The sequence below is a fragment of the Hippopotamus amphibius genome, chromosome 9, assembly GCF_030028045.1.
Source record: "Hippopotamus amphibius kiboko isolate mHipAmp2 chromosome 9, mHipAmp2.hap2, whole genome shotgun sequence".
Classification (NCBI taxonomy): Eukaryota; Metazoa; Chordata; class Mammalia; order Artiodactyla; family Hippopotamidae; genus Hippopotamus; species Hippopotamus amphibius.
In genome coordinates this window covers 58,570,964-58,587,810 of record NC_080194.1, presented here as the reverse complement: position 1 = coordinate 58,587,810, position 16,847 = coordinate 58,570,964, and the positions used below count along the sequence as shown (strand labels likewise).

Below are 16,847 nucleotides of genomic sequence, written 5' to 3'. Positions count from 1 at the left end.
TTGAGCCACAAGAGAGCAGACTGTGAGCAGAGGGAACTGACAGCAGCAGCTGGAGCCCAAATGTTTATGGCTACTCCTGTCCCCGGCTGGGAGGCAGGGAGGAGGCCCCCTAGGATTTTTAAAGCATCAAGAGATAGATCCCTTGCCAGAACTGTTCCTTCTGCCTTAGGAAATCTATCAAAAAGAAAAAGAAGAAAAAATAACCTATCAAAGTCAATGACTGCTGGGATGAATAGAAATATATGTTACCATATGTCTAATATTTACATTAATATTAATTTTAGAATTCACTTATATAATATTTATATTATATATATTTCCTATCTGTCCTCCAGCTAGAGCTTTTATAAGGGGGACTGGATCTAACATAATTCATTAATTTAATAAGTTAATTAATTGTATGGGTTCTATGGTTATGACAGAAGGAAAGAAGAAGAAAAAGAGCTGTAAATTTGAACTCCAGTTGCTGGTCTAAGTGACTTTGTGCTTTAACCCAATATAAGCGATATGGGTGACAAAGTGAGAAGCCCAGGGCAGGACTCATGGTAAAAGAAAAGGTCAAAGCATGTGAATAAAAGGGAGAAGTACTCAAATGCTGTATTTGTTCTAAGATACAGTGTTTAGCTTTTATTATACCTACTTATGAAAAATGTTTTTAAAAAAATGTTACCATAACTCCTGGAAGGAGAAAATAGCTTTGTATCATGGGTCTGAAATTATCTAGTCCTCTTTTCCCCTTTGAAACAGAGGCTTTTAAACTGCCTTATTTTTTTTTTTTGGCTGTGTGGGGTCTTCGTTGATTCACATGGGTTTTCTCTAGTTGCATCAAGTGGGGGCTACTCTTCTTTGTGGTGCATGGGCTTCTCATTGCGGTGACTTCTCTTGCTGAGGAGAATGGGCTCTAGGCTCTCAGGCTTCAGTAGTTGTGGCACGTGGGCACAGTAGTTGTGGCCCAGGCTCAGTAGTTGTGGTACATGAGCTTAGTTGCTCCGAGGCATGTGAGGTCTTCCTGGAGCAGGGCTCGAACCCATGTCCCCTGCATTGGCAGGCAGATTCTCAACCACTGTGCCACCAGGGAAGTCCCTAAACTTCATTTTTGATAATGCAAGTTTTCCAAGCAATATTGCTATTGCATTAGGGCAGAAAAGACTATGAATGTAGAAAATGTAGCTGTATCTTAGAAACACAGAGATTTATAGGAAGGATATCTTTCTGCTGGCTAAAATAGGACATGGGAAAAGGCACGTCCATGGAATGAAAAGGAACAGATTTCTTAAATACATAAATTACTGTTTCTATGTCTAAGTGGAAGTTAATGCCCAGGTAATCTAGAGTTACATCTATTTGATGGAATGCATTTTGTGGTTCATTTATGCTCATTGCCACCTCCATGTGGCTAACTGTCAGCACTGGGCTCAGTCTACATTTTTGATTGTATGCTAACCAGTCAACAGGTAGGAGCCACCTAGAAGTGTGCAGGCCTCAGAAATGGAAATGAAGCCACTCATGGAGACAGCACAGAGTGGGCTGGGAGAGTTGTGAATTTACCTTGAGTAAACATTGATGCACGCGTGCAATTAAGTCACTAACTATGGTTAATTCATTCCTGAGAAACACAGTTCCTTGCTACTCAAAAGAGCGCATCCTTCAAGCCTGAGTTTAAAATGTTTTCTTCCTTTGCAAGGACTTCTGATATTCTCCCAGGAAACACAATTGTTCCTTCTCTAGGGCCTCCCTTGCATTCACATATCTCTAGCAAAGCAGTTACCTTACTGTATTGTAATTATCTGTTTGTGTGTTGTTTCCTGGGAGGAGGATGAGGTGGGATTTTTTTTTTCACATTTATATGTCCAGGCCCATCACCTCAATGGCCCTAAAAAATTATTTGTTGGATGAATGCATCAAAAATTCCAAAACTGGTTATCAAAAGCCTCTTGAAACAGATCATAAGGTGGTTGAACAGCTGTTTTTAAGTTCCATAAATATTGATAAACACATGGCAGGAATAAAGATTTCTTGGAACGAAGAAAGGAAGATGTATTTCAGGGCACTTAGGTCTTTTAGAACAATTTGTGAAGATCATTCCAAATTTCCAGTTAAAAATCCCTTCATCTTCTAAGACTTTGTAAGCTGGATCATTGCCAAGAGTATCTTTTATGTCCGAGCTCTCAACCAGTGGAAAATAGGATTTATGAATTCTGAGTTTGCTGGTGCTACTTACATCTCTCCGCTCCAGGATTACAGCTCCTAAAATGTTTATGTGTAGTTCGCATTAAATGTCTGCTTTCTCCTAGACAAAGAAATGACTGTATAATGGGATAATATGCTTAATGAGGAGGAAAGAGTTGGGATAGAAAGGAAGATGATAACGGGCCAGATCTTGCTGAGAAAAGTGTGTTCTTGGTTCACAGAGAAGAGGTGCTTCTTTAGACCACTGCTAACCGAGTTATGGGTTGTCTTCACTTTGTGTCTTCTTTTCTACAGTCCTTTTACCACGTAAACTCTCACCTAAGTCTATTTGAAATATCCGAGACCTTTGGAAAGTGCATTTTCTTCAGCGGACCCATGGTTGCCATCACCACAGTTTTGGGTCCTGCGTTCTGCCTTAATCAGCTAATCTGCTTTCCAGAATTTCCTTTCTGAGGAATTAACCTTTCATCTCACTGTGCTATGAACATCGAGCAGGTGAAAAGGGAGCCTTCCTTCGCCAAGGGTAATTCTGCTGTGTTTGAGAGCCAGCAGGGCACACGTACAGCTGATCAATACACTAGCAGGGAGCAGAAGGGACTGGGAAGCGATGGGAGCTGTGCTTTCACAATTGAGAATGAGTCATGCTTTTCTTTAGAAAAATCTTTCTTCCCTCTCTCTGAAAAACAACAGCTAACATCTTCTGAAGTCTTCCCCTAAGTTTTTCAGGGTGGACAAGGGGCATAGAAGAAATCCAAACTCCAGTGATGCATTCAAATGGCCCCCAGTATGCAGGACCCCATCCAATAAAGACTAACAGAGCCCAAATGGTATAATTTTTCTTCTGCTGAAGTTGGTTCAGTCACAACCTTAGCATATTTTAACCTATAAGGAGAAGCTCCATTCACCCTTTGTCCCCAACCTCCTTCACTCTGGCAGTGAGCCTTTGGCAGATGCAGCGACACTTGATGGACACCCACACCAGGTGAAGCCCACACAGGCGTTCCCCTGCTTCCGGGCGGCCACTTTGTCTCTCAGCTCAAAGCCTGTAGAGCCCAGCTCTCGAACCATCCCTGTGCTTCCTGGACTTCCTGGAGTGTAGCGTGATTGCCTTTCTATTCATCATGCGTGTTTCCCTCTGTCACAGGAGGACTGTGCCCAGGGTCCAACGATCCTTGCGTGGAGAAGCCGTGTCCAGGAGACATGCAGTGTGTCGGTTACGAAGCCAGCAGGAGACCGTTCCTCTGCCAGTGTCCACCAGGGAAGCTCGGAGAGTGCTCAGGTGCAGAGTGGGGCGGGATGACAAGGGTCTCAATTCATATGCTGGAAGCCCTTGCCCTTGAGTAAATTACACTGCCCTAACCCTTCCAGAAGACATTCTGTTTGCATGCATCATTTTCCTTCAGAATGGACCCCAGCTAGCATCCCCCCTCAATACTTGGGATTTATTACAGCCGCAGCCTGTGCTCAGGAAACATGCAGTGCCTGTGGGCTCCTTATATAATGGGAGACCACAGCATGCGCTTCAGTCACGTCCCATGGATGTTAAGGGTGTGAAATTATAGAGAATAGAAGGCTGTTGGTTACGCAGAGGAGTTGAGTATCTGTGGCGTGGCCTTTGATGTTCAGAGCCTCTACCTTTCAGCAGAAGGTAAAGCTGAGCAAGTTCAGTTGACCTTCTGTAGGGTAAGCCCAGCCTAGACCAAGCAAGACTGCACTGCAAATGTACAACTAACTGCACATTCCCAAAAGGAGAGTGCTCGCCTCTGTGTCTTAAAGAAAGAAAAGAAAAATCAGTATTTGTGTTGTCTCAATCCAAATGATCCTTCATTTCTGACCATCACTCAATGTCCATACTTCTTTTGATTCACATATGCTCTACCACTTCTTTCTTCTAAAAAGAGTACTGTTCATTTTTGGTACCAATAGAATCCTTTTTTTTTTTTTTCTTTTGGTAGAAGATGTATTTCAAATACAGGCACACTGATACCAATTTTGGAATCTAAGAAATATTTATTGAGTGATTATTATAATAGCTATTATAAGGAATAAATACGCCCAGTATTTGCAAGGCACTTGCTAAGCACTGGGTTCTAGAAACTCAGCCTTTGCAAAGACAAGCACTGCTTTTAAAAATGGAAGTCAAAGCTCTTTCAGAGTTGACTTCAAGAATGGAGTTGCCGCTAAACTGAAGGGATCACCCACATACTTGCCTTTGAAGCCTTCGAAGGCTTAGACTTAAAAGATATGTATGCTACTACCCCCACCCCCAACACACATGCTGCGTGCACAGCAGGTGGGTCTGCAGGGTGACAATAAGGCCAAGACTTCTAACTGCAGGTGTCCCTTTCTGCCCATCTCCCTCCTCCTTGCCACGTGGAAAACTCTTCATTGTCCAAGATCATCATCCATTTGGTGCATTTCCACCCTTTCCACCTTCCCCCCAGCAAGACAACTTTTCAGCCATTACTTTGCTTGTTAAAACATGAAGCTGGAGACAATTAAAAAGAGAGGGTTAACTCAGAATTGGGTGATGTGGGTACAACTAACGATTGTAGGAAGGGGAGTCTTAAAATTAATGCTCAAAAGGTAGAGTTGTGACTGCACAGGACATGAGCTTACTTTATATCATTATCTTTATCAACATTTGTGCAAGTGACCTAAGTTGTCTTTTCAGCATTAGGATACTTGGGGAATACGGATATTCTTTGAAAATGGTTTTGTCTTTCCGTTGTTTCATAGTATTGAAAATCCTTGAGTATCTAAGTGATGAGGGTAGGCATGAAGGGATATCTTTTAATAGTGCTTATTTTAGAAAACAGGCATTGGGAATTTAGTGACTCTAAGAAAATTCAGGTTAGAGAATAGGCCAAGTTGCATTTGACATGAGAACTAAGATTTTTTAGCATCTGGCCAGTTAATATTTTTTCACTTTGGGTGTGACCTGAAATGGAGAACCAGTTTTTAATCCAAAATGATTCCTCCTCTGTGCCTTCACTGACTTCTCATAGTCTTTCATCCACTTGCTTGGTAGTTGTTGGGTGATTTCACATGTCCCTGCTCATTTCTGGATGTTAAAAGTATCTATGTCTCTTCGTCATGGTCTTTTCAGGGCACACTTCTCTCAGCTTTGCTGGAAACAGTTACATCAAATACCGGCTTTCCGAAAATAGCAAAGAAGAGGACTTTAAGCTGGCCCTGCGTCTGCGAACCCTGCAAAGTAATGGGATTATAATGTACACCAGAGCAAACCCCTGCATCATTCTGAAGGTAATTAAAATAGGTTATCTCTTCCTGCAGTCAGTTCTCATGTTAGTACTTTGGCTCTTGGATTGGGGTCTGAAATCATTTTGTCTTTTAAGTTCAGAAACCAGAAGCCGACTTTAGGGCCAGGGGAGGAGCAGCAGAACTGGGAAGTGTGCCAACACCCCATTTCCTTTTGTACATTCGGCTTCAAAATTCGCTTTTCAGAGACTGGGGCACCTGTCTCTAGAGTGGGTTCAAGGGCCGGCATCCTTTGAGCTGTAATCACTCAGCAGTTCATTAGAATGTGTTTCCTAATCAATTCCACGGCAGGGGTGGTCCTTTCAAAAGACTGACTGTATGCTCTTCTACCACATGGGTCTATCCCCAATGACCCCTGAAGGTCACTTGTGTTCCTGCTCAGGGTGGAAGTTGGAGATCTGGGCTGTACAAGATTCTATATGCCCTTTCATGGCCCAAGTAGCCCAGTTTTTAAAACGTTCCCAGCCTCGGAAACCCTCCAAGGCATCAGATTTCCTTTAGAGAAAGTCTAGCATTTGTATTCAGGTCAGAGCTTCTGGTCCCTTCATGAAAACAGCAACCATAAGACTAACAGCTTGACATGTCTCGTTTGATTTGTATTATAAAGTTAACACAATAAGTATGTTTATATATATATACATATATATATCATCCCCATTTGATCAAGGAGAGTACAGAGGTTCAGAGAGGTTATTTATCCAAAGTTGTACAGCTAATGAGTGGCAAGCCTGAACCTGCCTCCCAGGCCCTCTCACACCATGCTCTTTATCTCCACACTCTCCCCAGCTCTCAGTCTTGTTACTACAATTCATTTTATCCAGAATCATATCTGGGCATCTGTAGAGCACATTAAGCCTCCCGGGATGGGAGGAGAAGGGAAGAGTAAGAGGGAGGCATGTTTAATTGAACGCTATTCTCACCAGGCTGCTATGCCGGCCCCCTGTAATGCGTTCAGAGACGGGTGAAGTCTGTCCAGTAGGAGATGCCCATCCAAGTGGAAATGGCTGGCGATTTTCTCCTTCCTCTGTTCTGTCACTAGGCTTAACTGGGATCATGGTGGGCCTTTTTAGCTTCTGTTCTTAGATTGCTAGGTCACATCCAAGTAGATTAGATGACCCAGGCTTTAATCCTGGTCGGAAGAAAGTACGTAAAACATTAAATGCCAGTGGCTCTTCCTACCACATAGACTTTTACATACCTGCTCCTAGTACTGCCAGGTATTACTTGGTGTTCACAGGGAGTGAGCAGGAGTTGAAGTTGGCCATTTTCATGGGCAATCTCCCAATACCTTGACTCATTCAACTCAGAGAATAATTTCAGCTCTGGTTGGAAAGCAGTGTTTTCGAAAGAAAACCAGAGAAACACTCTGGATGTGCAGTTTTAGAAAACAATGAATGCAGATCTTCATGGTGGAAGAAGATACATTCAAAACCTAGTAAGTCCTGTCTTTTTAATCTCCTGGCCCATGCAGCAAACCGCCTGGGGTCCTTAGCTCACTTTCTAAATAGCCCTGAGAGGTAGGGTCTGTGTAATTACTGGAAAAGTGCTCTGCCCATTCAGAGGTGCCAGCTCCCAGGGGCTCTGCCTGGGTGTCACTGACCTTCCTCCTCTCCCCCTTCAAGCCTTAACAGGGCTGGTGATTGGTGAACATCCTTAGGCGGCAAATACTTTATATTAGCAATTCTCTTAAATAGCATTAAATTTGAGAGAGAACAAAAATACTGGATGTGAATGGCTTGATCCTAAAATGCAGCTTGTCATTTGACACTTCACTGGCAAACATCTAAAATGTGCAGAACCCTGGGGATGGGAAAGAGGAATAATTAAACCTTTTAGGCAGCTCTAGCTCCTAAGGTATATTGGATTTCATGAAACAAGCATGTTTCTCAGAGTTGTGTAAATTGAATCTCTATAAATGGAATTCTAATAAACTAGGGATGGTTGCTATTTGAAGGAACCCTTCCATTAATCCCTTTGTGATGTGAATAATCACCCCCATTCTGTCTGTTCTGTAAGTTTGCTTTTCATATGCTGACTTTGCCCAAAGCAGGACACAGCTGTACTGAACTATTGCAGATACTCTCCTACAGTCGCCAGGAATAGCCACTTAGGGGATCTGAATCTGTTTGCTTAACATTTTCAGTCTCATGCAAGATTTAATTTCATTGGCTTTAGGTATAGTATGTGCCTTGTACTTTGGTTCAATGACTACGCTGAAATGCTTTGTTTAAATTGCACCTCTTGGTAGTTTATATTTTCCTGGTTAAAGCACATTCTCTAAAAAGTACTTCAGATGATCTGTGGGGTGAAGGGCACCCCTTGAAGACAGTTGAAGAATTGCATGGAGACCTTGGGAAGTGAACACTCATGGACAAGGAGCACTGCTGTCTCTTAGCAGCAGTAAAGGCACTCATTCTTCTGCTTACCATTGATAGATACCCTGTCTTCTTCCAAAAGAGATTTCAGGCTTCCCATAAATACTCAAACACAATAAAATCAAACCACCATTAAGATGAAAACAGGGCTGGGTGAAATAGGGGAAGGGGATTAGGAGGTACAAACTTCCGGTTATAACATAGGTCACGAGGATGTAATGTACAGCATAGGGAGTGCAGTCAGTAATACTGTAGTAACTTTGTACGGCGACGGGTGGTAACTAGACTCACCGCTGATGATCATTTTGTAATGTATAAAAATACTGAATCACTATGTGACACACCTGAAACTAACACAGTAAGTCAATTATAAGTGAATTTGGAAAAAGATAAAAACAAAAGGTTAAGACCCAGTCAGCGAAATAGGGATGGACAGAATATCATCACTGAAAAATCTAGACCACAGATTAGTTGAACACAAACCATAACTGAAATTCCTGGCAGCCAAAGTCAGGATGAAAATGGTGGGATAAGTTATGTGGCTCTCCTCAAACCTATAAAAGAAACACATCAGGTCACCAGGAGAGATGTGCTAGATGCAAGTAACTTTCTTTCTGTGTCAGTCTTTCAGATCCAATAGTATATCAAAAGCACAAGAAGTACTTGCTTGTTAATCTAGAAATATCACATTTTATTCTGGGGGGAATTTATAGATGAAACATGGCTCCATTTTGATGATTCTCAGACATGGCTAGTTAAGATCCCAGGACTAAGAGGAAGATAGTCAGGGAAAGCTCATTTGGTTTGTAAAACAGTCCACTTGGAATAGGCAGCCTTTCCAACAGATCAGAAGACTAACCAGGAAGCTCCCACAAGATTCCAGAGTTTCAAGGATATATGAAAGAATATCATGGACAAGTGAGCTAACATAATAATTCCATGTTATAATAATAATAAAATACCTAAGAGTTTATGAAGTACTTTCACATACATATATTTTTTTCTTTAAGTAGCAGTATCTTTATCATCTGAAACACATACAAACTGTACAATAGGAGAGAAAAATGAGCAAAGGGAAAAAAAAAAAACACTGTATAAAAGGTATATATACCTTTATGTATATAAAGTACAATGAACATTTGTTGCATGAGATTAAAAGTGGCCAACATACATGTATTTTTATTTTCACTCTCCTGTGCGTAGATGTGAGCGCCTACATTTTTGCCTGTGAGGAAACTGAGATTCAGAGAGAATCAATGACTTGCCTAAGCTAATCAATAGTGGACCTGGCCCTCTGGCAGTGGCAAGCAGGTCAGGAGTAGGACAGTGTTTATCAAAAGAAGAGACTTGGAGGGCAGATATTTATTCATTCATGTATTCATTCAACGTGTATTTTTGAGCACCTACTGTATGCCAGATAGCTATTAACAGCTGCCTTAAAAATAGGTTTTCAAAAAGTTCCCTTCTCAAAGAATATTTAATAACCCCCTTGCAAGTTCTATGATGATGTGCATTTGCTAGAGTCACACACCAACAATCTGAAGCAGTAAGACTTTATGCCATAGTTCACACTTTTTTACTCAAAATCCTACTTTCCTACAGGATGACTTCTTGTAGCTCAGATAGCTTGTCTTCCAAGCCCCAAGCCACTGAAGATCCAGGTTAAAGCACATCACTGATTTCAGACAACCCCGAATACCTGCATATTTCATAACATTAGGGCCATGCTCTGAATTATGCATCTCATGGAACATACTGCCTACCTGCCTCTGCCTCCGCCCCTGTACCCCGCACATCACATCATTTCAGGTCCTTGCTGTATTCTTTTCTTACAGTTTCATGCACACCTCAGTTTCTCTCAAAATAGCTGGCCCTCTGATTTGAGAAAGATTTGTCCTCTTAAAAGAGAGATCCTTTAAAACTGGACAAACCCTATTCTGAAGACAGAAAAACTAAATATGATCAGAGTATAATTTTCCAAGATGAGAGGACTCAGTTATGAAAGTGTTCTTTCCTCTCCCTTGCAGAATATATTTGTGAAGTAGCCAAATACTAACTTTTTGCAAGGTAGCTTTTGGCATCAGCATTCTAGTTTGTCATCTAGGTAATGCTTATAATTCCAAACTCCTAGATTTTGAAGGTATGAATCATTTTTGTCTTCAAAAGGCTGAGGATCATGTGGGAATCTGGCTTTCTACTTATTCAGTGGCATTGCTGCTGTTATTTATTTAAACAGGAAAAAAAAGGAAACTTTACCATGCTCAGTGTTACCATGAGGTAATTTTATGTTCCTTAGTGATAGAACATCGATATATGTGACGACATCAGAGCCACATCAGTTCTCCTGGATGAGTTTGTAATTTGGTTATTATCGCAAGAGATGGGGGTTAGGGTTGGGGAGGGGAATGAACCAAGTAATATATTAATTGAACATATCCTTTTACAAAACCTTAGATGAATTTTACCCTCACAACAAGATTTTCCTTGATAGACTCTGTAGCCACTGAGCATAACAGCAGATGGACTGTGCCAGAGGCAGGAAGTCCCCAAAGTCACATTTGATCATTTTATTACTTACATTGAAATAAAAATATGGATATTATCCAGGAGCTGTCACTGAGCAAGTATTCTGGCTTGATTTACGATATTCACTTGATTTACGATATTTGTTGAACAACAAGAAAAAAATGACAAAAACAACAGCATAGATTACACATGAAAACTCTCTGGAAGAAAATAAGAATTTGTCTCCAGCCTTTTACATTCATACATTTTCATTACAGAGCACAGGACGTATGTGCTAACTATATATGAGGCAGCTGACCATTCTGCGGTGGACACAGTTTCCTTATAAAATAAGCCACAGCACTTATCTCTGCTTTCCATATAAAAGGTCTCAAACCCAGAGGGGCCAACCGATTCTCTCCAAGGGACCTGGGTGATACATGACAAAGCCGGAATTAGATTTCTCATTCCTAAATTCCCAAGGCTCTGCCTGGTTCACAGAGCCCCCTGCCTTTCACATACACACATTTATGTGGCATAAACTTTATATGCAGGAAGACAGGGTGCCAATGATTTCATGTCGCCACAGAGGCAGAAATGAGAGTCCCTAAGAATTAGATGTCTGCAGAAAGTACTGAAGTCTAGAAAAATACCTCATTTGTGAGGGTGGGTGATGTTGCAATCATCCCTAATAGGTCTATCAGGAGCCAAACGCATTTTGTGAAGACTGGTTCAGTTTATTTCTATGAATTCACTTGATATTTGTACTTTCTTGGCACTTAGTGCCCTGGAAGGTCTGTCTTCCCTCCCCTTCTGTCTTTTTTCCTTTCTCTCTCCACAAGTTCATGTACTCTACCCAGATTTTGGCATAGGACTACACATAGATCCTAAGTAATGGCCAGTTGCCCTGGCATGACTGAGACACTGGCCTCCACAAGATCCTTCTTCTGGGTCATGGACAAAGACCAGAAAAGTAGCTTCTGTTTCACAGTTTTCTAGCTGTGAATTCCTTCATGGACCAATAATTGTTGCCCAGGCAGGGTCCAGCCCTCATTCCCTGGATCCTCAAACCATCTTGCATTTCTAAGAAATGTAGATGAGGGTAGAGGACAGAGGATTGAAAGGCCAGCCTATCTCCTGGGCAACAGTTGAACCTGGGTCTCCATGGAGGACCAGTACCTGCCCAACAGCTTTCAACACACCAGCGTCCTTCAGCAGCACACTTTCCTGATTTTGATGTCCTTCTGGGGTTAGCCTGCTGAGGGTGGGGGGAATTGGATGCCCTCCCTGCGCCAGTACAATCAAAAAAGCATGCAAGTCTCTGTTGTAGCTGACCCAGACAGGGGCTGAAAGAATCTACAAGGTGTAAACAGTTAACCAGTTCCAGAGGTCATGAACTATACATACATTTTTAGCAAATGGACAAGACTTGGGCACTTTGTGAGTTAATCTTAACCTAAATGATGAGCAGCAGTCCTGAAGAACTATTTTAAGAGGATGGCTAGTGTTTAACAGGAGGGTTTTTAAATCTTGAATATGTATGAAGCTGGGAAGTAGGAAATCTACCTGGCTTCTGTCTCTCCCCTACAGCACAGTTATACAAACTTATTTGGGGAGCATGTATGTATTTCAGTGCTTATTTGATTTATGGCCATCTCCCTCACTCAAACATAAGCCCCATGAAGGTAGAGGTGATAACTTTTTTTGCGCACTGTGGTCCCCATAGCACCTAGAGCACTGCTTAGCACATAGTAGATGTTCAATAAATATTTGTAAATTAATTTTAATGAGTTCACAGAAAATATTCCTGTGCTGGTAGTAACTAGGAAGGGGCAGAGAATAAACAGACCTCCTACACAACAAATAGCTGTGAATTTTCAAAGGATGAAGACGGAAAGAAAAGGAGCATCCTTAAATATTGGTGGATTTCCGAACCTGTGCTCATATTGCTAATTACAAGAAGATTTGTGAACTATCAGACATGCATTTGCATGGCATTAAAAATCAAACCACAGCAGATTTATGACTGGATCAAAAGCGTTGTCCATTCTAGAGCCCAGGCTGGTTGGGAACAGGGTGTCCAGGAACCTATTGCCAGATGCATATTAAAAAGCGCTCCGGTGTTCGTTCCCGCACAGATCGTGGACGGCAAACTGTGGTTCCAGCTGGACTGCGGCAGCGGCCCCGGAATCTTGGGCATCTCGGGCCGCGCTGTCAATGACGGGAGCTGGCACTCGGTCTTCCTGGAGCTAAACCGCAATTTCACGAGCCTGTCCCTGGACGATAGCTACGTGGAGCGGCGCCGGGCGCCCCTCTACTTCCAGACGCTGAGCACCGAGAGTACCATCTACTTCGGGGCCCTGGTGCAGGCGGATAACATCCGCAGCCTGACCGACACGCGGGTCACGCAGGTGCTGAGCGGCTTCCAGGGCTGCCTGGACTCGGTGGTGCTGAATAACAACGAGCTGCCGCTGCAGAACAAGCGCAGCAGCTTCGCCGAGGTGGTGGGCCTGACCGAGCTGAAGCTCGGCTGCGTGCTCTACCCTGACGCCTGCGAGCACAGCCCCTGCCAGCACGGAGGCAGCTGCGCCGGCCTGCCCTCCGGGGGTGAGTCCGCCTGCGTCCTGGGCACCCTGCCCCTGCCCGGGGGAGGTGGGGAGGCGGTGCAGATATGCAGGGGGCTCGCTCTCACAAGCATGACCAACCCAAGTGCTTCTCCCAGAGAGACGCATGCACCCGTGTTGCCGACCCAGCTTCTTAATCCCCTTTAGGGAAGTCGCAAAGCTTGACAATTACAGGAGGGTCCGGTTTAGCCAATTCCTTCGCAGCATCCCACGGGCGCTGTGCGCTGGCTGCAGGAGCCCAGAAGGTTGTGTCATCGCTGCCCCCACCCTTGCCCACTCCACACCCTTACAAGCCTCAGCAGCCTGAAGGAATAGGATCCCTCTAAGTATTTGCCCCTTTGGACCACTTGCATGTCACTGCAGAAGGATTGGTAACAGTCTGTATGCTGACATCCATGCACTGTCGTTTCACTGGTAGACATATAACTTTACTGGAAGCTAACGGGTGTGTGGGGTGAACCTACCACCCCAGAAATAGAAGTAGAGTGGAGATGTTTCAGAGCGTGCTTTTAAAACGTGTGTATTACAAATAAGTCTAGTGACAACTCTATAAAGGAATAGAAAGTCAAGAATAAGGAGAGGGCAATTTACATAAAATATCAGGACAAACAGTCATTGAGGACAATGATGATTTACCCCAGTAAAATTTCCCCCAGAGATACATCATGAAGACAAAAGAAAGGATAGGGTAGGCCAAAAGAGAGGGGAGGGATGGTGTAGATTTATAGAGGGTTTCTATTGTTTGAGGGGAAAACCAAGATTATTTGAGTCCTAGGAGTCTGAAGAAGAAGGAATCCCTGACTTTACCCAGATGCAGGATCTGTGTTAGTGTAAACTAGGCCAGGCGCTGTCCTGGTTGAAGCCTTTGCCACCTCAACGCCCAACCACTGGTTCCACTTCAACCCCTCTGCAGAGTCTCTCAGTGGGAGTGTGATTAGCAAATTTAAACCTTCCTCACAAATCACTTAGAGATTCTGCTGTGTGCATTACCATCTAATGATCGTGAAGCCCAACTCCAAATTTAGAGTCCATTTTATTATTAGAATGTTATAAACTGCCCATGAAATGATGCACTGCCGAAATACAGACACCAAAGTTATTTAGACTTGCATATGTTACTGCCACAATGAGGGCCAAGTGCCCTGGGGGGAAATTTCTGCCGTCTCGATTTAAGAAATCTATTTGCTGTTTTTACTGTCTCAGCAGTATATGTAAATAAAGGGTTGTTATGGTGCCATAATTCCCGAATGATGGGCAGTAACTATACTTCGGTGGTTCTATAAACCAGCCCATTATGACAAGTCATGGCCAGTTTTTCACCAGGCAAAACAATTCTGCTAGTATGAGCCATCTACGATATATAAAAGGAACATATAATTAAATTGGGTTGAAATAGAACACCACTCCATGTCAAATGCTGGGTGCACAGCCACAAATTGTAACATACTTTTAACGATGGCAGGACGTTGTTTTTGCTGGACGTTGTTTTTGCTGGCAAAGCTATGGGCTTCCACAATGGGTTAGCTTTAAAATAATTATAATCACTGTATTAAGGAAAAAGACTGAGGAGTCTTGCTTTTTCTTCAGTGTGCATTTTAATTTTTGTAATTGGCATGAAAGCCCTGAGATAAGTATTCAGTGTAGGTATGTTCATTAAATGACCATGACCCACATCAGAAACAGCAGTTTTCCTCTCTTTCTTTTAATCTCATTTGGTTTAACCAGATTTCAGGACTGAGGACCCACCTGCCATATACTTTTTCACATGGTCTAAAGAACTTGCTCTCCCCTCCCCAGGGACCCAGCTTTGCCCATGGGTTGCATCCTCTCTCAAACTCCTCTTTGTCCCCTGCTGCCCAATTTCCCCTATGACTGGGCTTGGGATTAGGCTTGGGAGTCTGCGGCAGGTACTCTTTCTTCCAAGGGCATAAAGCCTTATATCAGCTCAAGTTCCCTCCTTTGTACCAGGGAGCTAATGTTTTCCTTAGGCAAAGAAAAGTGTCTTTCCTCACCTCTACCTCTACAACTCCCTTCTCTCAAGCCTACTACCTCTGTTTAGTTGAAAGGGTCCAGTGGTCCTTATCTCAACAGCCCCCTGGGCATGGTCCAGATGGGGCAGTACCATGCTCTCATGCACAGCATTACTGAGCCCAGGGCCAGCAAATTCCTGGCCACTCACCAGGACATCCAGGACGAGGGTTTCTGTTGCTTCCCTGGGGGAATCAAAGGCACAGGAGCCTCTTCTGATGTGTGATGAGGTACCTGCCTGCTTCCTGGCTGCCAGAATTCAGGGCTTGGCTTGTAAGAAAAGAGGAGAGAGAATCCATTCCCTTGCCCCCATTATCTGTTCATATCAGGCGGATTTTTACTAGGTCCCTGTATCCTATCTGCAAATTCCCTAAAGTGGTGCCAAATAGTAGGGAGGGGTGGGGGGAGCAAGAAAAGGAAGAACCAACAATTTGGCCTTTAACTCATATCTATGAAACTCGTTAGCTAATTATAAGCTTATTTGAAAGAAAGGAAAAAATCATCTTAGTTGTGAGTGATGGTTTAAAAAAAACAGTAAGACTGAGTCATTAGTGAAAGAATATTCATGCCTGGAAGAATTTCCTCTGGCTACCAAGGTATGTAATCACAGGGAAAGAGTCTGGCTTCCCCAGATCAAAGGCTAGGAGGCATGGAGTATTCAAAGAGGAAATCCGAGCTGGAGAAAGTAGAGTGAGGTGCTTAAAATGACTCCATGTGAATGAGGATGTTGATAACATAGGTTAATTGTTTGAACATCTTGGTGTTGTCGGAACCCTGAGTTATGTGTTGCTCCAGAATCCAATGACACATATTTTAGCATCATCATCCTCCTGGCGCTTCAAGAATGCTGGAGTATTGGTCATTGGCTCTCCTGGTGACAGACTCCACTCTCTAATTGTGACAATCCTAGCACCAGGCCCTTGTTCCAGAGGATTCAGAGTTTTAAAAGCGGGCAACCCACAGCAAGAAGCAGATTTCTTTCAGAGAAGCAGGATTCTGCTCCAGCCACCGCCAAACCCAATCAAACCCTTGGCATAAGGGGCAAGCAAGCCAGGTCTGCTCTCTTGGAATGGCATGGTCAGCAGATTTGACCAGTGTTATACCTCTGACCGTCCCAGGAGCAAGCCACGGGAACCCCAGAGGAGTCAAAGCCCAGAAGGCTGACTTGTAATAAGAGGGTAAATATGACTCTGTAAATCAACCACAGAGGGAAGGCTCTCTCTTGGTAAAGCCCTAAAATTATATCTATTTCATAAACGCGAACTGGAAATAGCAACCACCGTGGAAAGAAAATGGCCGAGTCCCACTGTGACCCTTGTGTTTGCAGACCCAGTGGGTAGCCAGCAGCCCAATGAGCACGCAGGATTTGAAAAGGAGGCCTCAGTCGTTTGTGCCTTATCCTGCTCAGCTCAAGCCCGTGACCAGAAAACCAAGTTGAGGCTAAACTATAATTTGGTGAAGCAATGCGGCAACTGATGACTACCAGGCCAGAAATAGTCGTTTAGATGGCTTTCATGAGACTGCAAGACTAACTCTTAAAATGAGAAGTCGGTAACTTTTTAAATGGTAAAAACTTCCATTTGTTAGTTTGTTACTACGTGTTTGGTACTTTGCTAAGGGTTTATCTTGCAAGTGTTTATGTGCTGTGACACAGTTCTCACCCCAATACTCTGGATCTGTACTATTCTTTCCTCCCCGACAACCTCCATTTTTCAGATAAAGAAATAGACCAGAGAGGTTAAGTAACCAGCCCAGAATCAACACAGCGTGTAGAATGGGGAAGCCAGGATTTGATCCAGGTTTGTGGAACTCCTCCCCATCCCCCACCCCCAGCCCCCAGCCC

General features: G+C 43.3%; 1 protein-coding gene across 3 annotated transcripts in view; it reads left to right on the top strand.

Annotated features, from left to right (window-relative positions):
- The window catches only part of FAT3 (FAT atypical cadherin 3), a 540,254-nt gene that overhangs the window by 504,506 nt on the left and 18,901 nt on the right, over positions 1-16,847 (top strand). For all 3 annotated transcript variants that reach the window (XM_057695201.1, XM_057695200.1, XM_057695199.1), the window contains 3 exons: positions 3,335-3,469; positions 5,300-5,457; positions 12,491-12,959. In XM_057695201.1, coding sequence (XP_057551184.1) covers positions 3,335-3,469; positions 5,300-5,457; positions 12,491-12,959 — 762 coding nt within the window. The remainder of the gene's footprint in view (positions 1-3,334; positions 3,470-5,299; positions 5,458-12,490; positions 12,960-16,847) is intronic.